The 25488-nt window shown below is 36.1% G+C and overlaps 1 protein-coding gene across 1 annotated transcript in view; it reads left to right on the forward strand.

Moving 5' to 3' along the window:
* SCAPER (S-phase cyclin A associated protein in the ER) overlaps positions 1-25488 on the forward strand; it is a 310638-nt gene that overhangs the window by 215333 nt on the left and 69817 nt on the right. Inside the window, exons 21-22 of the mRNA XM_065411761.1 lie at positions 6103-6226; positions 20230-20459. Of these exons, the coding sequence (XP_065267833.1) occupies positions 6103-6226; positions 20230-20459 (354 nt within the window). The remainder of the gene's footprint in view (positions 1-6102; positions 6227-20229; positions 20460-25488) is intronic.

Consider the following 25488-nt stretch of genomic DNA (forward strand, 5'->3'; position numbering starts at 1 on the left):
TGTTGCAAGGCTTAAATAATTAGTTCTCTGAGTGAGTTGCACAATGTAAATGCAAATTATTCAGAGGCTGATAGCAGATAGATGGGGGGACATTTGTTACTATTAAAAACTTGATTGGAGGGGGAAAATTGTTTTTCTTTCCTTGTGTCTTGCCATACTGCTTCTTTCATCATCCAGTCATAGTAAATATCATGGGAAGCCAGCCTGAGCCATAGCTATAGTATGTAGAAAATAGTGTGCGTAATATTGTATATAGATGGATATAGTTGTTAGCAGTTGCAGTGTAAAATAAAATATTTTGTGGCGATAGGATTCACCACTACCTTAGACTGAAAATACTTCCATAGTTTGCTCTCCCATTTTGCAGTTTTTGATCTACTTTATAAATATTTCTGAATGTGAAGTGCTCTATTTATTCAATTTTTAAGTATTGTTCACAATGCTTGTTACCTGAGGTCCAAAACAAGCTTTCTCTGCAAGGTTACTCTCTCTGGGGAAACATTCACTCCAGACGGGCAGTTGGTGTGAGGGCATAAGGGTTCTCTGAAGAGAATGACCTCCTTGCAAGATCAACATCCAAAACCTGCAGCATCTGTCGGTTTTCATGACCGTTTCTTTCTCTCTCTGTAACAGAGCTGGGTTTCAGATTTGACAATACTCAAGCACAAATCAACATTGCCCTGCTGCATTAGTATGTGAACAAACTGTGTAGATGGAAGGAGCTCTTTTGGATTGTTTAGAATGGATTTTAGTGTGGGAACAGTTTCTTTCAGTTAATAAGTCAGGGCCTCTGAACTTTATACAAGAGTCTGCCAGATTCTACCATAAATGTAAATATTGGGGGTAAATTGTACACTTGATTTGTCATATGTCATATAATAACTTATTTATAAGAACGGGTTCCAAACTTAAACATTTTCTGGTGAAAAATAAAGGAGGGTTAGTTCTGTTGGCTTCCACTATTTCTATTTATTAGTTGTAGTTAGTCTTTAGAGAGCCCATTTGTGAGTCAGAGAATTTAAGATTGCGTTGATGATGTACAGAATAAACAGGTAACTGTGAATTATGAGGATGTAATTCCTTTGAGGATTTCTGATGTCATTATAAACCATGTGAGTGAAGCTCAAGTGTTTGTTTATGCAGTCTTCAGAATCTAGAGATGGCATTATAGCCTCATAATTCAACATTTTCCTGGTTGATTTTTAATTTTATATTTCATCCTGTATCCATACCTTGTCTCTTCTATTACTGTTCCACTGCTTGCCATTCTGTCTCTCTCTCTCTCTCTCCATTCTTTAACTACTAGCCCATCTGTCACCTCCATTCTGCTCTTTTTTGTCAGATACCAAACTAACTGCTTTCTTTCCCTGGCAGAACAGTGAGAAGGCCTCTCAGCTCTCCAGGTTCTGTTCAAACAGCAGTGGTTAGTAAAACTTTGCAGTTCACCCTTGTGGTAGCACAACCATGAATTTGATTGTTTAAGTCTTGTAATAACTCACCCAATAATTGAGGGTTTTTTTTAATGTGTGAGGGATTGTAGTGTATTTAACCTCATGCTGTGTATATTTAATTCCAGTCTTTCAAACTTGGAGTTACTATTCAAAAGTCTTATTTTAGAGGTAGGCTGTTTCTATATGTTTGTGGTACCTTGATTTTATGGAAGCAAAGGTTATGACTTTTCACCTACATATCCTAGGGCACAAACATGAATTAGTTTTGTATTGTGGGATACAATTTTAGATAGAGGCCATGATTCTCCACTCATTTACATTTGGGTAAATTAGGAGTAATTTAGAGCATAATTTAGAGGAGAATCAGGATCATAGATTCTAAACTGTTCTGTTCTCTTCTGTATATGAAGACATATATTAAAGATAAACATTGTTCACATTTATTTATGTTCACATAAGATAAATAATATAATGTATATACATATATTTTGGTCAAACTTCAGGATAGAACTCTTCTCTGGAGCCAAAATTTGTGTATCATAAAGAGTGTATTTATAATTGGATTTACTCTAGTTTAGAGTAAAGCCCTCCATCAGAGGGTAGACTTATTATGTGGTTTGAGTATATGTGCTGTCTAACTTAGCTTTAAAGCTGATTTGTGGGTGTGATACAAAGTTTAGAACAACATCAGTAGTCAATAAACAACTGCTTTACATGTGAGAAAAATACTCTATTACCCTAACATAATTTTGATAGCTTTATTGATACATACTTTTTTTTTTAAATGTGAGTAATAAAATCTGCCAATATAAAAACATCAAAAAATAAATTTAGTTTTGCAAATTGGTAAATTTAAGTTATAGTTAGATGAAGTTCTTGCTCGACACACACAGCTTTCTGTGCTTGTCTCAGAGGCCTTGTGCAGAAATGGTGACAGTTGACAGCTGTTGTTCTACTAATAAGATTAAAGTAAAGAAATTAGTTGTGCTGACTTTAATCTGCCATTTAACACTGCAAACCACCTGGGGCCTGCTTCAGTGCTGACACTTCCAATTTTAAATAAAAAAATTCTATAACTGAACCTTAGTTAAGAACATGTCTAAATACATTCTAATCATAGCAGTCTATAGTTAACAAGCTTATGTTATCAATTAAAAAAGCCCTCCTTATTGTGAAAAATTAATTTGACATGCATTTGTATATGCCACACTTTCAAAGGCATTATTTGAATCTTTGGAACTTCACATACTTTTTTGGATATAGGATTCATTTGGGAAATACAAAACCAGGGTGTATTACTTCAGATTAATTTATTCGACATCTAAAACAGAGGATTCTTCATTTTAGATCTATCTAGAATGACGGTTCTTTTTTGGAATTATTAAATATGCCATCCACTCTGAGCTGTATTTCAATAAGAGAACTACATAATTCTAAACATTGAAATAAATTATCAAGATGTAAAGTTAATCTGTTAATTTCAAATTTCAAGGGTTAGGAAAATATATTTTCATATTTAAATTAATTGATCTTTCCTTTAGAGCAGTAGGTGAAAGAGCTTTCCAAAAGGTGAGAACTAAAACTTGTCCTTTATATAGTGAAAATAAACATTGCCAGATGTCCTTTATGTTTCTTATTGTAATAGCCTCATTAATATATGTTGACTTATCTTTGCTGAAAGAAAAATTAAGTCTTCTAGAGCAGTATTTCTCAACCTTTTTGATACCAGGGACCAGCTTGTTGCCTTCCTAAACTGTGTCAAGGAAATCTCAGGGACCAGTGCCAGTCCATGGACTGGTCATTGAGAAACACTGTTCTAGAGCATAATTTTTCAGTACTACTGTAGGAATATGTTTTCATCCTGAAGGATATAAACCTCTTTTAAAAGCTAGGTTAGGAAAAGAGAGCTTTGTTGCATATATATTTTTAGTTTTAAGCATGATAGATAAGAGGTATATTAGTTGAATTTTCCACAGGAATTATCAGTGTAGATTGAAAAACAAGTGAATGACATTGCAGCTCAGTAAGCAGTAATTTGATATTGCATTTTATACTGTTTGAACCACATTTCCAGAAGAGTGCCTTCCAGTCAGAGTGAATATATTAATTTATAACAAGACAATATAAACAATACACAAAATATTTGTATTAATAGTTATATTCAGGATATTAATAAATAGGCATTATGATTATATGGATTTCCATGTCCAAATGAAGGGAATTATAATATCAACTATCATATAAATACGTTCTCTCAAAAATGTTCCTGATCCATTTTTAAATCTTGCAGCATGTTCTACGTACCTATCACAGTCTCAATACTCTCATAAGTTTTTACAATCCTCCATCCTTAGTGCCCCATTTGCTGTCACTTTCTTATCAGCCAAGGAAGACTAGATGACATTCCCTTTAGAGTCCAATAATGTTCGTTTTCATTTGGAGGCGAAGCAATCGAGCTACACAGAGGAACGATTTACTATAATTTCACTGGCTTCTGAGCATTCCCAGCCCTTACTGGTTTGAGAAATGTGGGAAAGAATTTGAAATCGATGTATATGATGCCTCTAAATTGTCAGCCTTTGGAGCTAGATGATCAGCTGCGACAGTGAGGAGCACAATATAAATAAATACCTAGGCAGGCTTCCTAAATGTTTGTAGTAAATAAATTCAGTAGGGGACCGCACAAAAACATTATTAAGACTCTGCTACAAAATGATGACCTTTGGCTTTCTCTCCATTAAATATTTTCCCATTCCATGCTCACCAGTTGCAAGAAAAAATAAAACTATAAAATAAAGATACATTTATTTAATTAATTTAGTTAGTAAAGTCATATGGTGACTTTGACAGCTTCTCTATAAAAACTTGTCAGTTGACACTGTCAAGCCATTCCAGAATGTGAATTTTACCAATGATCTCAAGTCTGGCTTGTCTATTGAGCCTGGTTAGCCTCCATCACATTAGTGATTCCCATGTATTTAAAAATAAAAATAAAAAAATCTCTCTCTTTGCTTTCCTTTTGGAAAGCAACCAGAATTCTTTATTGACTTTATTTATTTATTTATTTATTTATTTTATTGTAGAGTTGTGTTGTATGTGTGTTTTGTGTCCTTGTGCTTGTCTGTAAGCAAAGAAATTTTTGAGGAAAAGCTAAGTCAAAGAAAATATTGTGAAAAAAATTATTCTGAAAGTGATAAAATTCTTTAGGCAGGTATATCTCATGTGGCAATGAGTTCCATAGCCTGGGGCCAGTTCCTGTGAAAGTTCTGACTCCGCATAAATCATTCACTTTGCATAGGAATAAATAACTCCACAATGTGAAATGCAGAGAAGAACCAGGCCTACTGTATATATTTTGAACTGTTATGGCCCATTTTGTTTAGCTTTTTTTTTGCTCTTCCAGTTTTTCAGAATTGGCGCTCTCCCTTTTGCTATTGCAAACCTACCATCTATTTCCCCTCATATGTACGTGTAGCTCCCATCATTGCTAATGTAGTTATGCACCCAAGTTTACAGTCCCCATAATGGGGATGCCAGTGATTCACAGTTCCTGAAGAAGAGCTCTGTGTAAGCTCGAAAACTTGTCTCTCTCATCAGCAGAGATTGGTCCAGTAAAAGATGTTACCTCACCCACCTTGTCTCTCTAAAGGCGTGTCTATCCTGGCACTTTACAGCGGTGCAGCTTTCTCGCTCAGGGTGGTGAAAAAACACACCCCTGAGCGCAGCAAGTTTCAGCGCTGTAAAGCACCAGTGTAGACAGTGCACCAGCGCTGGGAGCCATGCCCCTTGCGGAGGTGAGCCACGTTAAAGCGCTGTCGCGGCAGCGCTTTAACGTTGCCAGTGTAGACTAGCCCTAAGTCCCAAAATCATCAGGAGATTCACCTGAGGCAAAAGACTGACGTTTCACCTGTTAATTGTCCTTTTGTTCAATACAATTCACCTTAGTTTGCTGGGCCTGCAAGCCAGACCCTCTCTAAAGCTGATCCCAGTACAGTGTTAGCATTTCCTGCTGGTTAATTTATAACATATCCTTCTGCCTGAATATTCTGCTACCAAACTGACCAATGATCTTGTATACCTAGGTTACTTGCATGAGACAATGAATTCTGCCAGAAAAAACATTAGTTTTTCAAATTGTGCAAAAATAAGAGTTTTACCTGATGTTGTACAGATGTTCCTTTTTTTCCTTTTTCCTTTACTATATTTCTAATATACCGATGATGGGGGTGGGGGAAATCAAAGGTTTGATGTATGTGTGTGTGTAAGAATGTGAAGGTGTGTAAATGTGCACAGACATTTAATACCACATGTAACATAGGAGAGCTTGCTCATTTAAACATTACAGCTTCCAAGGCATGCAATTTAGTTTTAAACCCAAGTTCTGGTTCTAGAGCAGATGCAGTGGTAACACACTATAGAATTTGGAATGTATATAGGTTCACTCAGAACCTTCTGTATCATGTCAATATTTATTTAACCTACCTCATGCTAATTTGTATTTTCTGTGTAACTTTTCATACTCATGTTCGTTAAACTTACCTTCACTTTAGGTTGCCTGATGATATTCCTCACAGCCTAATATTTATATTTAATTTTATAGATTAGTATATTTAAGAAGAAAACTATGTTGACATTTCATTTTTTATTTTAGGTCACTCTGCAATACCGTAAATGTTTACAACCTGGCCTGCAGTAATTGTACAGAAAACTGCACCTATGTTCTGTTTAGTAATAAGATCACTTTTTTAATGGACCTGTTGATGCATCAGTTAACGGTATGTAACATTTTTACCCTGAATTAGAAATGAAGTGTGTTTGCTTAGTGCTGGTATACTAGAATATTTGGTATATTAAAATACCAGAAAAATATGGGATTCAAAGTCAGATATATTTCTACAATGATATTGACATTGAAAAAGTTCTGTATGTACTAGGAAAGTTAAAACAAGTGTACCTAGCAAATTTTCATTGGTGCCCCATCACATCTACCACTGCACTCAGAATGTATACCAATACAAATCAAGGTGATGGACTACTGCTTTTTCGTGTGTATTTGGTTACTGTGTATATACTGTAATTGTGTATAAGTAGAAAATTTCTGCAAACAGATTCTGCGAACACACACAAAATATATTTAAGAACTAAACAAAAAACACTTCAGATGGTCAGCCAGTGTTTTGTCTTTAACTCTTCCTGCTTCAGTTCCACTGAGATTACATTCAGTGAATAGTTATCTGAGCTTTATTTCTGCACATGTTCAATTCGGGTATCTTTTAATATCTAAAACATAAGTCTGCTCAATTTGTAGCCTTAATTTGGTTTGCAAAATTGTTAAACAGCAGGCCTATTTAACTGAGAAACTTTTAATTTTGCAATGTTTCATTTAATTTCAGATATCATTAAATATTTTATTTGAAAACTCATTTTTAATTCATAGTGACCTGCTCATCATGAGATATTTAGTCTAGAATTTCTACTTATAAATTGTGTGTATGTATTTTCATGAGCCAAGCAGTTTGTTAATTGAAAAATTATGTACATGCCTTAAATAATTTACATGACACTGTTAGAGTCAACAAGACATAGGACTGTTAATGAACACTTAAAAAGCAACACTCAAAAGATCCTTGACAGACAAAGAAAACCTGAAGGCAGCATTTAAATTCTACTTTATGTAGTTGCCAACTCATGGTTTTTCACCAAATCTTTCCAAAAGGATTCCAGGTATTAGATTTTAATTATATTTAGTGAAAGTTGCATGTATAATGTTAGGCCAGCCGCAACATTGTTTTCTTTCTGCTGAACAAGCCAAAACACAGACTCCATGGTTAATTACACAAGGCATTAAATACTTCAGCACTTTACATGTGACAAGATTCATTCTGATGCCAAACACCTTCCCCTTCCTCATTTTAGTACTATGCCAAGACTTCTGTGCAAAGACTAACTTCCTCTTTTGTTGTAGAAATATACAAAGTATGTGTTACATAGGGGCGAATGAAATTGCCAGTCACACATGGTGGTGTTCACTAAGAAAACTGTACTGTTCCTAGAGCTACCCTCCATCCAGAACAGAACTTCATAGTATAATGCCAAATACTGCCTTGAATTGCAGCAGAACTCCAGTTAGAACCAATTTGTTCCCTTGATCCACACTGAAACTCAACTTTCTATTATTAAAGTCTCTTGTGCAGATTTTGGGCAGTATATTGTCCTTAACTGGAATAACTTCCCAATGTAATGAAATACGTATTAAAATAATTCTTGAGTGATATACATGCAAAAGGTACAGTACATCTAGGGCAGGGATCGGCAACCTTTCACAAGTGTTGTGCCAAGTCTTCATTTATTCACTCTAATTTAAGGTTTCGCGTGCCAGTCATATATTTTAACGTTTTTACAAGGTCTCTTTTTATAAGTCTATAATATATAACTAAACTATTATTGTATGTAAAGTAAATAAGGTTTTTAAAATGTTTAAGAAGCTTCATTTAAAATTAAATTAAAATGCAGATCCCCCGGACCGGTGGCCAGGACCCGGGCAGTGTGAGTACCACTGAAAATCAGCTCGTGTGCCACCTTATGTGATAAGCTCTTTGGGGCAGGAGCTGCCTTTATCTACATCTGAACATCATCAACCACATTGTTGGCACTTAACAAATAAAAAATAATATCACAGATAATTCTTGAGTGCATCAAGTTTGCAGGCCTCTAGCCCTATAGATGAAGAGCAGATTAGGGAAGAAATAGGTTTAGTGCTGGATCATATTCATATTCATGAATGCAAATATAGAAAAATACTCAGTTTAAGAAGTATCTAAATATATTCAGTTGCATAAATTATTTTTATAATTTATTTACACATTCTCAGTATTTACATATAACTTCTGTCCAAATTATGTATATTTGTGGTTTTGTTTCTACTTCTTCATAATCCAGTCATTACATTTTGATGAATAAGAGATTTACATCAGTGTAACAGATGCTAAAATTCAGAGCTATAATAAATCATGATTTTTATTGGTGCTCAAATGTTCCTTTTCCTTACGGAGAAAATAAAATGTTTTTTCTTCTTGAAGCAAATACTATTATTGTCAGTGTTATGTAAAAAAGCCATCCTAGCCTTTCTGTAGTAGAAACATGGTCGACATGGTATAAAACATAGGAAGTAGACAGACAACTAACCTTAAAGTTTTGTAAACAAGAAGCAAAACATTAACTTAGCGTTTCTTGCTTTCTAGAGTATACATTTCAGTAAGTTACTTGTTAAAACATCACTCGTATGTTTATTGTGTATAAGGAAAAAATAGTAGGAAATCCATTGTGGGTCACCCCTTCTTAGTCTACATCTTTTTATTTAACCTGCTATGTCATCTAGTCATTCAAGGCCTAATCCAGTGCCCGTTGAAGTCACTGAGGGGATGTCTAACTGCAGTTAGACACCTGCAGCTAGCCCATGCCAACTGACTCAGGCTTGCAGGGCTCAGGCTAAGGAGCTGTTTAATTGCGGGGTAGATGTTTGGGGGACCCTCCCCCTTCACAGGGTTCTAGAGCCTGGGCTCCAGCCCAAGCCTGAACATCTATACCGCAGTTAAACAGACTCTTAGTCTGAGCTCTGCGAGCCCAAGTCAGCTAACAAAGGGCAGCCACAGGTTTTTAATTGCAGTGTAGACATACCTGGAGAATCTTTCTATTGATTTCTCTGGATGTTGGATCAGACCATGCTATTTACATGCATGCATGTCTTGAAGCTGCTCCCATAACTTGAATTAGATTACACAAAGTTGCCAGGTCAGCTCTTCCTTGTCTCTAAGTCCTGTAGATGGATTATTGTAAGTATATAGTGGAAACCTTTCTAGATGTATATTTTATAAGGCTTGACACTGAGAAGAATGAGTCGATAGGTTTGAACTGTACGCTTGGATTGATTTTTATTGTAGTTCAACAGATAGCTATCAAAGCAAATTAGAACTGTCATGTAATTTTCTACAAAGATATCTCTTCCACTCCTAGAAAAAGCCATTTGTATAAAGCATGTACTTCACTATACAGTAGAACCTCAGAGTTACAAACACCTCAGGAATGCAGGTTGTTCATAACTCTGAACAAAACGTTACGGTTGTTCTTTCAAAAGTTTACAAACTGAACAATGACTTAATACAGCTCTGAAACTTTACAATGCAGAAGAAAAATGCTGCTTTTAACCATCTTAATTTAAATGAAACAAGAACAGAAATAGTTTCCTTACCTTGTCAAATCTTTTTTTAAACTGTCACTTTATTTTTTTAGTAGTTTATGTTTAACACAGTGCTGTACTGTATGTGCTTTTTCTTGTTTTTACTGCTGCCTGATTGCATATTTCCAGTTCCAAATGAGGTGTGTGGTTGACCAGTCAGTTCATAACTGTGATGTTCATAACGCTGAGGTTCTACTGTACATAAATTTATAAATAAAAATCATGTATCTGTTCCTTAGTAAATATTCCTCAGTTGGTTGTTCATCTGCTATATTACAAATACCTGTCCTTTTATGCTTTAAAAATAACTTGTAAAAGGCATGATAGTTTATTTTCTAACTATATGTTCTCAGCTAGATCAAAGAGAAGTTTCCAAAAGCTTTTGAAAATAACAAGCTGGACAAGACAGCCCAGGCTAGTAAACAATCTGAGTTCATCTGAAGCTGACCTAGGTGCTTTTGTTCCTTCAGACCTTTCCCTCCAGGATACGCCCTACTTTGTTACCATTTAGTTCAAATGCATATCATTAAGAATTAGTGCCCAATGCATTCATATTGTTATAATTTTTTGTGGGCATAAGCATCCAAAATTAGATTCTTTTTTTCCTTCCGTTTCAAAGGACATACTAAATACCAGAGAATTATAGATAGCTGACTCACAAGAGAGACAATTACTGCCAATCATTTCATTTATTGATATGTAAGGCCCTACCAAATTCACGGTCCATTTTGGTCAATTTCACGGTCATAGGATTTTAAAAATCATAAATTTCATGATTTTAGATATTTAAATCTGAAATTTCATGGTGTTGTAATTGTAGGGGTCCTGACCCAAAAAGGAGTTGTGGAGGGGTTGCAAGGTTATGGTTTGCGGTACTGCTAACCTTACTTCTACCGTGCTGTTGGCAGCGGCACTGCCTTCAGAGCTGGGAAGCTGGAGAGCAGCGGCTGTTGGCCGGGAACCCAGCTCTGAAGGCAGCGCCGCCGCCAGCAGCTGTGCAGAAGTAAGGGTGGCATGGATTGGTATTGCCATCCTTACTTCTGCGCTGCTGCATGCAGAGCTAGGCCCTCAGTCAGCAGCCGCCACTCGGTGGGCGCCCAGCTCAGAACACAGCAGCACAGAAGTAAGGGTGGCATGGTATGGTATTGCCACCCTTACTTCTGCACTGCTGCTGTCAGGGCGTTGCCTTCAGAGCTCGGCGCCCGGCCAACAGCCGCTGCTCTCTGGCTGCCCAGTTCTGAAGGCAGCGCAGAAGTAAGGGTGGCAATACCACAATCCTCCTAAAATAACCTTGTGACCCCCCTGCAACTGCCTTTTGGGTCAGGCACCCCAATTTGAGAAACGCTGCTCTCTGCCGTGAAATCTATTTCACGGGTGGAGACCAGATTTCACGGTCCGTGATGCGTTGTTCATAGCCATGAATTTGGTAGGGCCCCATTCATATGCATTGATATTAATTTCCCACATGCTTTTTCAATTACATTATTGCTCCACACATCATTAACATTATTTTTGAGATTATTTTTCTCTTTAAGGTTAATTCATAAAGGCCTCAATCAGATGTTTTTTTTCTAGTAATCAGTAATCAGAAACATGCATAATTCTCAACAGTTATATCAGATCACAGAATCCAAATGTATATACAATTGCATGACAAGGTTGTAACTGAGCCTTCTTAGAGAAAAAGCGCAAAAAAAGTATCAAAGGGAAAGAAAAGATTGGTCAGTTCTTTCTCTGGACTCTACAGAATTGCTAAGGAATTTTCCTCATATTATTATTCTTTTCATCCAAGGATCTCTAAGCATTTTATGAAAGTGTGAATCTATATTAACAAGCTGAGTTTGTTTTAGAGTATTTAACTATCTCATAGAAAGCCTTCCATATAATGTGATGGATTTTCATGATCAATGCCACATGTTTATCAGGGCAGTCTTCACTGTTTTATCCCGTCAGAAATATTAATCTTTGATACAGTATGTTTTGTGTTCATGGATATTTAAATATGCTTATTTTTTTCTGTCAAAATTTATCTAAGAGCATCCTCTAAATAAAATAATCTTCTCTCCACCCATGAAATTATCTGAAAAGTCAAAAGGACTTTTTTTTTTCTTAAAATTAAAATGAAAGCTACCTGGTTCTTTTAGAAAAAAGGTGAATAAAGAAATTCTGATTTTTCAAGATATTTGAACTCTTGAAAGATGATATATCTCTCATAGAAAACTTTAATCAGCTGTACTCTAGTAAAGTTTTAAATTTGCAACAGTCATCCATAATGTATGGAGTGAAGGACACCTACTGAACTGATAGTGAGGAATTATCTATAAATGGACATACAGAAGACAGGTTTTATATTGTATTTTCATCCAATATGTTACGTTCAAGGTAGATCAAAGCAAACCAGCATGAAACTGAACCATCATTGCCATCATAAAACAAGAATACCTATTGTGATGTTTGTAAAAAGAATGCAGGATCTTTCATCCTGAGCTGACTGTTGTAAATCTGAAAGTTTATAGATATATCTGTAATAAGCACTTCTCAAGATACTTTGTGATAAACAAATTCTTACTAATTGCTTTGTAAAAATAAATAGAAAAAGCAAAATCTTTTAAACTATTTTGCTACCATATCAGATAAATGCTTAATATTTGTGTGTGGGGGGGGGGGGTTAAATGTTTGCTCTCCATACAAGATACAGTATTAAAATTTTTGTCCTGCTTTTAATGTACTGGAGTTTGCACACAAGATTATCATCTTTCAGGCTTGAATTTGGATATGGAACCTTGGTCTGAATTTACAGCTGCTTTCTATGACAGAAACCCCATGGGAGGCCAGTGGCTGTACTGTCAACTGCCCATCCTGGAAATGGACATCTCCTTCATTGCAAAGGGATGTAGATTGCACCTTTCCGCTCCTGCAGTGATAAATCAAACCCATAGTGTATAAGCCAGAAAAATCAGTAATTTTTTTGTACACAATCTGAGATCCTGGTGGGAAACAGACTGGCTTTTCTTCTAGCACACCCTACCAAAAATAATAGAACTTCATTTGCATTCTTAACTCTGAGGTGATGGCTGCCATTCCATAATAAATGTGTATATGACTCTTGTTCTAGCCCTACCAACTTTCTCTCCCCAAGTCAAATTTTCCAGAGGTGGCTGCTATTTGTATTTCTAGGTGAAATTTCAAAAATTCATAATCTTGAATTGAGGCTCATCACCCAAAAGAAGCAGACATATGGGAAACCCACTTAATTAGGATATCAGGCCAACCTGATCAAGCAGTTTCTAATGTAACAGAAGGCATGCTTCAGTGTTGGCATGTAAAAAGCATCTGTCACCACTAGCATCTTTTAGTTCTTTGCAATTCCATAACTAAAAAAATGGTTTGAATCCATTTTTATATTTTATTGTGCAATTTGTGAATCAGTTTGCTTTTGAGAGGAGACCTTGTATGTCACATTTCAGCCTAGAATGAAAGTTTAGAGCCAAATTGCAAACCCTTATGAAAAATGGGTTTAGAGTAGAAATGCTGGCACAGCATATCCTGCTGTGGGCTGAATGGCACTGCTGTAATATTCTGGTTAAATTGGTAGCCCTTGTTCTTCTTTGGAGAGGTAGTGTGTTTTTATGTTTCTGCCTAAAGGTTGAAGGATTGGAAATGCCAGAAGCTAAAGAACTCTGTTTATTCCTTGGCCAGGTACAGTTAGACAGCTGTAATGCAAGCTTTCTCTATACCCACCCTGCTATTGACCTCAGCCCTGACCTGCACAGACCACCCACCTTAGGGGTGAGCATTAGCTCAATTTTCATAGCTTAATTGTTCGGTTCATATAGGGAGCCACTAGTATTTACTGCGAATACTATGAAAAACTGCACATTTTCCAAAATGTTTCTGTTCAGGCAAGCCCAGTGACTTTATGTCCGCAGAAAGCACAGCAACACGACTGATTGGGCGATACAAACACAAGTGACTAAGTGAGCAGAGATAACATCACAAGGTGTGCAACACCCCTTAATACAGAAATCCTGAGGGCAAGTTGCTTAGAAACCATTGTATGAGTAAATCCAGTCACAAAATATCACCATATTTAGATTATTTTGTGATTACTTAGAATAGGTCTGTTTTGGGATCTATGGGCTTCTAACTATTATAAGAGTGATTAAAAACTGCAAGTTTTCAGGGACAGATCCTCGTCTGATGTAAATTGAAAGTCAGTGGAGCTATGACATTTTATATCAGATGAGGATCTGCCCCTCAGGCTCTTAAAAGCTTTACTTCCAATTGAAATCTTATGAATGAACCTGGACTATAACACAAAGAAATTAAAGTTTGAAATATAACACTGAACATTTTTCATTCGGGAACTTTTCCGGGTGGTCTATTGAGTAGACATTTGTTTTAAATTGTTATGTCTTCGTGCGTATACTTTAAAATGTCAGTAATTAGTATTTCATTCCCTTTTATACAGAAAAATGTAATGCATTGAGATAGATATAAAATATAGTCAGTCTGCAAGGGAATATTTAAAATAATGTAAAATTCCATCTCATTCATTAGTCATGAAGTTCTGTCTAGCTCGATCAATGCTGCAGAGATTGCAGAGTAGAGAATGCTGTCCCCTACCCAGCCTAAAATCACAGTTCCTCAGTCTGACAAAATCTGGATGTAAGGCCCAGAATTAGTCTTTTGTAAATCTAGACCTGTGTTTCTCTGCTCCCTTTTAGAGCTAAGGGCTTGTATGGAGTTATTCAGGAACAGCTAACCCAATGGGGCAAGCTAAACAGGAACAAGCCACTCTAATTCCAGAATGAGTGTTCACACATGGAATTATTCAGCTATAGCTGCTCTTGAATAACTCAACTTGTAGACAAGCTCTCAGTGGAGGAAAAGCTATCAACATGAAGACAACATCTCTATCAGAAATAATTCTACAGGCAACAGAAGTAACTCAAAAGAAATGGTAAAATTTGGGGTGTGTCTCTGAACATTTTACATGTACTTTCTTTTGACATCTCATGCTAATGCCTGCTGAGTGCATAGTAAATTCTGTAAAGATAACATTCAAAGTAACATACAATGGATTGTATACAGAAGTGCATTCTTGACTTGAAATTCCAAATGATGAAAACCAATATGTAGTGCTGAGAAAGAAACAGCCGATCCAAAACAGAAGGGTCTGCTCCTACACCAATTGAGGTTGATGAGAGTTTTGTTGTTGCATTCAATTAGAGCAAGATTGGGCACAAGATCTTGCACTTTGATGCTCCGTGGAAACTCTTACTTCTTTCTTCAGTTGGACACATACAAAAAAAGTCAAAATGTGTGTTGTGGGTTTGTTTGTTTTTTATAGAAGTGTTGAAGTACAACTGTAGTCGTGGTGTCATGAGTTCTGAGAACCAGATTCTCAGCTGCGTTCAATGCATGCTAAGTGCTTTGCTGGATCAGAGCCAGCATGCTCAGCACCTTGCTGGATTAAGTTCTAAATGGAGGGCACAGCTGAGGAGGCTATGCCAGCAAGGGATTTCCCCCACACATGGGAAATTCTCAGTTGAACAGTTAAGCTGGCTTCAAGCTGCCATAACAGTGCAAGTGGATTGCATCAGTGCCTAGAATCTGGGCCTAGGAGTCTTCCTGTGTAAAGACTGATTTTAAAATGAGTAAAGAATTCAGGGTTTGGTATAATGCTGTTTTCAAATAACATTGTTGAAACAGCACTGTGACATTGGATACATTGTTTTCTTTCTTTCCTTTTTCTTTCATCATCAATCACTTAAAAATGCTTTTATACCAATTACCAGACAAAACCTTTTTCAATACAGAGTTAGAGCAGTGGTGGGCAACCTGCAGCCCGCATGCGGCCCATCAGGGTAATCTGGTTGTGGGCCACGAGACATTTTGCTGACATTGACCGTCCGCAGGCACGGCCCCCCCACAACTCCCAGTGGCCGTGGTTCGCCACCCTGATGGGCTGCATGCGGCCTGCAAGCCGCAGGTTGCCCACCACTGAGTTAGGGTCATATATATATATCATTTAAACATTTCAAAATATCAAAAGAATACTGTATTTGAATATTAGAAATGAAATATTTGAAAGTTTACAAATTCATAGATAATGTTTGACACACATCATTAACTCCACACTTGAATCTCCATATATAGACAGCATAAAAAAATTAGAATCTGAAACCTATAAAATAACCCTTCCATAATTTTAATTATCCACATCCACAATCTATATAATTATCAACAAGCAACCTTAATACATTAACTCATATACATATATTCCATATATAAATTGTAAAAATCAATGAGTCTTGCAATTATTAATAATATAATCATTATAGAAAACATCAGTGAAAATAGAGCTCCTTGTTTAAAATAATTAGAAATAGCACAATAATATAAAATCTTTGACTTGTGTAACTAAGTGCCATGCATTTAGAAAATATAACAACTTAGATGTATAACACTGTAAGAAAACACAAGATCAATTTGTCTTAAATGCTGTTAATTATAGCAAATGAAAGGTTGCTAATACAAAATATTAGTACTAAATAATCTTTTTAAGAAAAAGGTTGCACATCATTTTATATCTTAATTGCACAAGCAATGGAGAGTATATTTTAGTAATTTTAAACCTTGGTGTTCATAGTGCAAGGCTGCTATATTTAAACTGATATACACATTTTACAATGCAATCCATCTGGTTCAGTAGAGAATTTATTCATTTATTTAGTACAGAACCAAAACCATTAGGCATTAATTATTTTAGTCAGTGTAGATTACAGGAGCAATGTTGTATTTTTTCAGTCAAACTTGAATTAGCAGCTGAAGACTTCTCACTGGCTGACTTGGCTCATCACCAGAAGCCAGACTATTACAATGAGTTTTAAGTACCAACACAAGGCTCAGAGCTAATGAATAATAAAGAAATGTGCATGTTGTTCTTTGTCACCAAGTGTTACCAAATCCCCCCAGATACCTATACAAAGCTAAACTATGGAGCAACAGCATTTTATGAATCCACTAGCATACATTAATTCTACAGGATTTTAAAATTGAATGAAAGAAAACTTCAGGCAGTATCGATCATTAATTACAGGGTGGATAAAGATCAAGTTCTCTGTCATTAAATTGCTTCTACAGAACCACAGCACTGTGCCGACGTCAGCACCATTAAAAGCAGTGAGCCCAGTTAGGAGCCATGTTTCTTGATGCATGTACCTAAAGTGACAAGATTCTGTCTGTAAAGCTAGCACATCATTCATATTCCCTTCACGTCTTGTTTTTTCTGTCTCTCACCAGATCCTGGAACCTCCAGTGCTCATAATGGGGCAAATCTTCAGCTGATATAAACTGTCATACCCTCATTGACTTCAGTGAAGCTGTGACAGTTTACACTAGCTAAGAAGTTGCTCCCAGTTTTGTAGCTATATATATATTATAGCCTTCTTATTTTACATGTAGTAAATCTGTCCAGGTATTACTACCATCTTTAGAGTAAGATGCTTCCAGCTGCTGATTTACTCCCTTTCAAAAATAAGCTTTCACAGCTGTGACTCAGGAGAGTCTACAGCTTTTTAAGCAGCACTACATATTATGTTTCTCACATGACATCATGGTTGTTGGCTTCTGTTATAATCAACAGAAGGTATTCTTCATTGAGGAATTTAGGCCTCATCCAGGTGGCCTAGAGGGTGAAGAACTTAATTTGCCCTTCACCAAGACAAAGATAACACCTTGGCTAAAATGGAGGAGACAGGAGATTCAGCCAGATTTCTGGGTTTGGCTGAACCAATTAATAAGCCCCAGGTGGAGCTACCATACTATCAGTTGCATTAGAGACATTTTCCCTGTTGTCCTTAGTAGTGACAAAATATAAAGGGCATCTACAAAAGAGCAACTTTGGCTCCTGCTGCTTGGACTCATGTCATGCATAATTTGAGGTTTAACCAGAAAGAGCATGGAACTAATTTCCATTGTTCCTTCTAGTTGTCATTAGCTCCCCTTGTAAAACCATTAGCCAGTTTCCTCCATTTCTGACATTCCAACATGTCATGTTAATATGACCTTGAATTTATGGAAGAGAGACTGGCAATGCCCTTCAATATGAATTTGTTTCTCATCCCAACCAACTTCTCACACAAAGTCTGCTTTTCAGGAACCCTTCTCACAAGTTTCTGTTAGGACATATTTCCTAATCTTTATCAATAGAATCTGTTACAATGAATCACAGAGGCCAGGATTTCTTTTCCCATTATCTTTTGATTCTAAAATATTCCAGAAGCTTCTTGCCCATTCTAGACTTTGGAAGTTTGAACAGATTTCCAAATAGATCATATTCTTTCAATCATTTCAATGTCACAATCCTTTCCCTTTTCCCTGAACTCTGATTTGATGCTATTGGCCTTTGAGATTCTTGCTTCCACACATTAATTCAGAAATCACAAAGGAAGTATCTTTACTCTCTGGTGATGTAGGTTTTTACCAAAAGCCTGTCCACGGTAGCTACAGGTTTATCCATACTTAAAATGATGATTCATGTGAATCATGACACAATCCCAGTAGTGATACAGACATGCCTGTATATTTTTCTGGGTCTATTGAGTACAATGGAGAAATCTGCATTCATTTTAGCATCTTACTTCCATAGTGACAGCCCTCTACCCACAGCAACAGCATCATCCCCAGAAAAGCATTTTCAGGGTATTCAAAGAAGAAATGAGCATTCAGTGTCAAGACTGGCACCAGGATTACAAGCAAAAGAGGCAGATGTGAATCAAGGAAGGAGATAGAGATGTGTCTGAGGATGCTTCTCTTGTCTAAGAAGAGCACTTCTCTCTTTGATATGTTTAGCTTATTTGCATATTCAATTTTGTGAGTCATTCATCTGGCATTGGCACTTTCCCTTCATCTAATCTGAAGTAAGAGTGCAGCTAATGCTAGAAAGTTTAGAAACTATTTTACACTAGCTTCAATACAACCTAAGAGCAACTTGTGTGTAGGACTGAGCTATTCTTAGTCTTTCCATTAGCCATTCACTTATAAGGAGAAACAAATTCTCTAGAGAACTCTCTTTCAAGTCTATGAAGTGGGACCAATATGAGTGGTCTAACTCAGCGATGGGCATGCTTGCTAGGGCCAGCCGGAGATTAATCTATTTGCATTGAGATCAACAACAAATGGTACTGGTTTTGTGCTAAGGTAGGCGGAAGCTAAAGAGCACTATTGGATTCCTTCTTGCTGACTGGAAAATTTATTTCCTGATCCACTAAGTACTTTTCAGTTGAGACAAGAATGAGGCCACCTGTGGCTCTGGCTTGTGTTGCCTACATTTGCTGCTCAGATCTTCTAATATCCTTTTCCAATGGGTTAGGTAGTGCAGCCTCCTGATTCTAATTTTTTTTCCTGACACTGGTTTCTGAGTTCCATCCTTATCAATAACCTGTTCTTCTGTGTTTTTCTTTAGGCTCCATAATTCTTCTGGGACAACAATTTCACAAAAAAATAGATGTGTAGGGTGCACTCATTTTTTATATTAAGTTAAAGTCTTTCAATCATTTCTGGTGCCTCTTTGTTATTCCTGGAGAAAAGTCCATAGGAGATTTGATCTTGATATTTGATCATTCACATGGATTACTAAGTGTGTTGCATTTTCTATCAAAAGGCTCACTTGTATGTACCATATAAGAAAGACTCAAGTCGTTCTCTGCCAGTCATCCCCCATCAATTTTGTTAAATATACACTCATCACTATTGTCATAGCATTCTTCTTTCTGGGCAAGGACAGATGGGTGGCATTATCACTGTAGAACACCAGTACTTTTGCAAAGTCAGGCAGGTGGATCATCAGAGTAGCAAAAGGTTCACTTTCCACAAAAGAGCACTGGTGATGCCTCTGTAACATTCCAAGCTTCATGCAGCCTGAGACGCAAAAGATCAGACCCAAAGATTTAATTTGATAAAACAGGCACTAATCGAGGAGTCAGTGAGCCATCTAATTAGTTTGTTTACTTTATAATTTATTAGTTATATTGAAAATATTTTTGTTTTTGCCAGTGAATCATCATAAGACCTTATCTATACATAATAATTAATAATAATATCTTTATATAGTTAGTTAAGTAGTCCTTTGCTATAAGGTTTCTCTTTAAGTTCATATACACTGAATTCCATTTAGGAATTACTTCATTTTTATCCATTAGGACACATTCTACACATACATTTTGCACGCATTGTAATTGTTAGAGGTTTCAAATGGCATTCACTGGAAATGGAAGATGGAGAAATATAATCTTATAACAATCTGCCTAATAAAGGATGCAGTATTGTATTTTAATGTTCATCAATAATGCTGGAATATTGTTTCCTCAGTTATTATTTATGGTTCTAATGCATGTTTGTGTATACCATCGGGCTTTTATGATTGTTTCATTGCATGCATTAATTAAAAATATATTCTTAGGAGAACAACAGTAGTCTCTTTAGTTGAATTTTACATATTTTATGGAAATGTGTTTATTGTATCTCTTTATGCAGGTTTGTGTTCCAGATGAATATAATGCAATATTGGGAAGAAGTGCAAATAAGCAAGTATTTGAAGGTTTAACAACTGGACTTCTCAGAATCATTGCTGTGGTCTTTGGGTGTCTGATCTCCAGTCTACCAGATGTAAACAATCAGCCCACTGCACCTAAAATAATACAGGAAGTGAAAAACAAGCCCTCAAAAGTTGAGGCCTTTAACAGCAGGGTTCAGGACCTGATCAGGTAAAAAATGATGAAATATCTTTAAACTTTTTTTTTTATTTTAGTCAAAGAAAATTGCAAAGAACTAGCAATGGTAATAAGCTCCTCTGAACCTAACTCAATAAGACTAACACCTATGTATGGTTCAGAAGACCACTCAAAGGCTATATATATATATATATATATGTTTTCAAGCAAAAATGCTCTTTCAGAAAAATATGGGACAAATTCTGCCCTCAAATATACATGTACACTGAAGTCCATAGAGATTTGTGCGTTTATCTAAGTGAAAAATTTGGCCCTGTGATTGTCCAACTTTCTCTTCTGATGTTGAGAAGTTCCCCAACGCAAAATACCTCCTTATTGGCACAGGAGTAAGTAAAATTTACTGCAATAATATCACTGTCAGTAAACATAGAATAAAGGCAACTAATGTAAAGAAAGTCAGAACAAGTTTTCATGGAGAGTATAAAACATTCTCCAAATTATGCTAAATCTCTTTTTGAAAAATGCTACTATTTGCTCTTAATTGCTGCTCTTGATTATTGTTTCTATATGTTAACTACTTGCTATAGTACAGAAAGAAAGTTAGTGGCAGGACTTTCCATAGCTTTCCTTCATGCATGAATTATTCTTGTATTTGCTAGTAATTTACATTATACACTTTAGCATTTGTCTTTTATTCTCTGTAGAAATTTATGTCTCTCAGTGATGTCTGAAATGTCTTCTTTTTTCTTCTTCTTTTTTTTTTTTTTTTAATCATGTCGGCTTAACACACCTCACAGGATCAGTCCGCTAGTTTGTTTAACTGTGTTGGATTAACATCGCCAAAATTCTGCCTTTGTATGTGCATGTTTCCTTTATGTCAGTGGGAATCCTTGTATTATTTGGTTGATTGTTCTTTCTGTCCTTTTTTCTTAAATAAAAGTGACCAGAATTTTGCACAGTAAAAGTTCCTCTAGACGGTCCATAATTAGCAACTCTGTATATGGATCCTTACATTATTTTTATATAATATTTGTTGATTCCCAACAGTATACAAAGCACAACATAAAAACAGTCCCTGGCTTTAAGAGTTTACAGTATAAAAACAGACACAGATAAGACAGTAGGAGACTTAGAGATCAATAGTGTTGCTTTTGTTTTTTAATATACAATGTGATTTGCCTTTCTTTTACTGGGCAAAAGCACTGTATTCCCATATTTATCTCTTTTAATACTGAATATACAACCATTACAGGTACAATACATTGTTCTTCCTTTTTGTTCTGTCATCACTTCATATTTATCTACATTTACTTTCAAAAGTTCCTTATTCATCCACACACACAGTCTATCCATGTTATTCTGAACTATGCTGCCCTTCTTCTTTCTATTTATTCACACATTCTTACTTAGTATTATTAGCAAGTTTCATCACAATGCTATATGTTCTTTCTTCTAAGTCATTAAATAAAGTGTCCTAATTAGTCCTAATATTAATCCTTGTTGCACTCAACTACTCAACTCCTTCCATCTCGGGTAGTCATTATTCCCAATTTCTTCTCTTTGATATCTAAGGAATTCTTTACTTACTCAGGACACTCCCTTAGTGAACTTTATCAGATTAGCCTTTGGTATGTTACTGTATAAAAAGCTGTTTTAGGACCCACTCCTGCCAGGTGGCAAGCACTCTCAATTTTCACTGATTTCAGTGGGAGTCGAGGACAGATAGGGTTGGACCTTAATAATTAGATATCATTGGAGTAAGCTAAGGACATTATTTAATTTCGTTTTACTTTTTCAAGTCTATGAGGTATGTCAGGTGTGATCATCTTTTTGAAAATCCATGCTGATTATTGACTAGCCTCAATTAAACCATAACATTCTTGATGTCTCGCTAGGTAGTCCCTGGTTATTGGTTTCATTATGTCCCCCTCGGGTCTGTACTTTTCTAGATCTTCATAAATCTCTTCTCAGATCATAGGGTTACATTAGCCTCCTCCAAGTTCAGTACCTCTTATGTTTCCATAGAGGTTTCAGATCAATTTGCTAATGGGAATCCTATCTCTTTCTCTTTTGGAATAGACCCTGTGTGGTCCTAGATTTTAGCAGTCTACAGATCTTCTAATTTCATGGTCTCTTCTTCTGCTGAGACCCTGATTTCTTCTTATATTTTTTTTCTCCCTTGGGGAATTTATCTGTTCTGAGCATCTGTCTTTTAACCTTTTTTGTGAGCACATGAGGCAAAGGATACATTTAATTTTTCAGTAAGGCCTACCTCTTCAGTTAATAAATTACTTTTTTCATCTCACAGAGCCTGTCTGTCTCCACCACTGACCTCTTGTTCCTTATGCACTTGAAAAAATTGTGATTTATCTTAACCTCTTCATATGGAATTTTGTTTTCATTCTCCTCTTCAATATTTTTTCAATTTTAGTACACTTTACTTTAATGTGTGTTCGTTGCAGACTTTCTCTTTACCTTGCATTTTATATAATACTTCATAATATAACTCTTTCTTACCCTTAATTACTCTTTGCACTTCTTTGTTCATCTCCACTGACCTTTATACTCCTAGTATATTTATTGGCACACACAACATTTGGGTCCACAATAATTTATCTTTCTGCACTTTCCTTTTGCTTTTTGTTTCCTTGCCCTCAATTGTTTTATCCTATTTAATTTCAGTAATTGTTTCTCCTTTTTCTCATAATTCCATGTGCTAAAACACAAATATATACATATTTACATATACGTGTGTTGGGGGGTGGATAGGTATAAATATACACACACAAACCATATTTTAGGAACGGTTGGTAGCACCATCTATTATTATTAAGGTTGCCTGGCACATCCCAATATAAGACCCTGCTTTAAATTGCTTATAACTGTGCCATACTTGAACCATTTGGGTTGAAATTTTCCATACCAGGTATCTATCACATGCTGAATTGTTTTGGAAAATTTCAACCCAAATGGTTCAGCCATTTCCAAGAAAGTGGTATGGGGAAAATATGTTGTTTTGACCATGTTAAAATATTCTGGCAACCTTTTCTTTTGGGAAGGTCTGGTGCCCCCTTCCTTTGGTGCAGCAACTTGAAATTTGGCAGGTGGGCAACCTTTGAAAAATTGTAGCTTGCCCATGCTCTATAGCAGCTTGCTAGAACTTTGCAGCTTAATTCTCTGAACATTCTTTCTGCACTGGGCATGCTCCAGCCTGAGGCAACAGGGGGCTGAGCAGGACGTTCCCTGTAGTTGCCACTCTGGGCTGCTGGGGGCTGTGCCAGAGCTGGGCACCAGAACAAAGAGTAGGAGGGCCTGTCTCTCCTGTACTCTTAAAGCCCCCTCTACTGACGGGCAGGAAGAGAGGAGAAAGCTGCCTGAATGGAAATCAAAGGGGACAAGAGCCAGACCTGGGGGATTCCGGCATTTTAAAGCTTTTGAGCGCTTGACTTTGAAACCTTAATAATGTTTTTTCAACGTACTTTGTGTGTTACATACATGCGCATACACACACACTCACTATAGTTTATATGAATGACCCCGTTTTTAATTTCAATTCAGTCCTAATGTCATATATCACTATCAAAGGCATATGATGTTTCCTCATCTTTACAGCAGTGATTTTGTTCTTTATGTTTCTCAGAATGAAGCAGAATTGCTTGCTTGCTTTCCTTTTACATTTTAGGAACATAGAATTTTTTATGTCAAATCAGGCCATTGATCTGTTTAATCAGAAATCTTATCTCCTGCAATAGTTAATCCCTCAGGATGCAAAGGAAGCCATAGAAATAAAAAATGCACATACTTACTTGTGCAGTGCTTAACATAAGGGGGCAAATTCCTTTCTGACTCCTGTAGATCTTTTCTCACCCTAAAGGATGAGAATTGATTGTCATTGTGTTAGCCTACATAGCTACAAATGATGTTAATACTTATGTAATTATCCAGCCCTTTATAAAATCCAGCTACAGTGTTTAACTCAATGACCTTCTGTGACACTGAATTCCACAGGTTAATTATACACAGTCTGTACTAGTTTTTATTTTTGTTGGTTCTGTTCAAAGATTTTATAGACTAAATCACTCAGGTACTTTGTTCTTGAATGTATGACTTAATTTAGTGTTTCCTAAGTACTTGAAATATCTCATTACTATTTTTCTTTTTACAACTCTTTTTGGATTTGTTATTTTGTACAGATTAGTTATTTGAGAAGTTATGTGTTGCAAGTTTCTAGTCTACCTATTCTCTTTCACTTGAACCCAGACAGACTCTCAGCTGCCCATAGTTTCTTTAAGGTCTTCCTGTTTTATATGAACTTTACCACGTTTTTTTCTAACTCCTTGTCCTGTGTCCTATCCATTGAGCAATGCTGCCTCCTTAAACCATAGATGTACTATTAGACTATACTATTAAAGTTTCCCACAAGTAATGTAGGCACCCCAGAAACCTCATAAACAGTGAATATACATGATATACGTAGCATTCAAAGGTTAATCCAGCTGCTCCGCTTTTTTCTTATCCTAAATCTTTGGCTTTTTATTTTTAGCAATTAACCATCAGGAAGTATCTACTTCACTAAATACAGAATCCCGCCACCTGCCATTTCTATGTCATTCTCATTCTTTACTGTTCATTAGTTTAATGTCTTAACTAGGGTAGGAAATTGACATTTCTCTTGGAAAATGCTGGATTATTAACTTGTTTTGCAAATTAAGTAATGTCCTAAATATATAAAAATCATCAAGAATGTTTTTATGCCACTACAGGAGTTGAATACTTATGTGATGGTACAAAAGTGTGGCAAAGGTAACATAAGAGAGCAAAGAAAATACTTTTTTTTTTTTAGTCTTAAACCCCTTGTACTTACATTTTATAATTAGTACATTTTAAAACTTTTTTTTTAAGTCTGGTATAATGTTTACTGATATAAATCTAAGAGGACAGCTGTAGGAGGAAGGCAAAACAAACAGTTGTCATAGATACCAGTGACCTCTAAAACTTTATTGTTCACATGTAGCCCCGCCCCCTTCCCAAACGGGTTTTCAAAGAGTGTGAAATTTCAGGA

Source organism: Emys orbicularis, chromosome 10 (assembly GCF_028017835.1).
Source record: "Emys orbicularis isolate rEmyOrb1 chromosome 10, rEmyOrb1.hap1, whole genome shotgun sequence".
In the NCBI taxonomy this organism is placed as follows: domain Eukaryota; kingdom Metazoa; phylum Chordata; order Testudines; family Emydidae; genus Emys; species Emys orbicularis.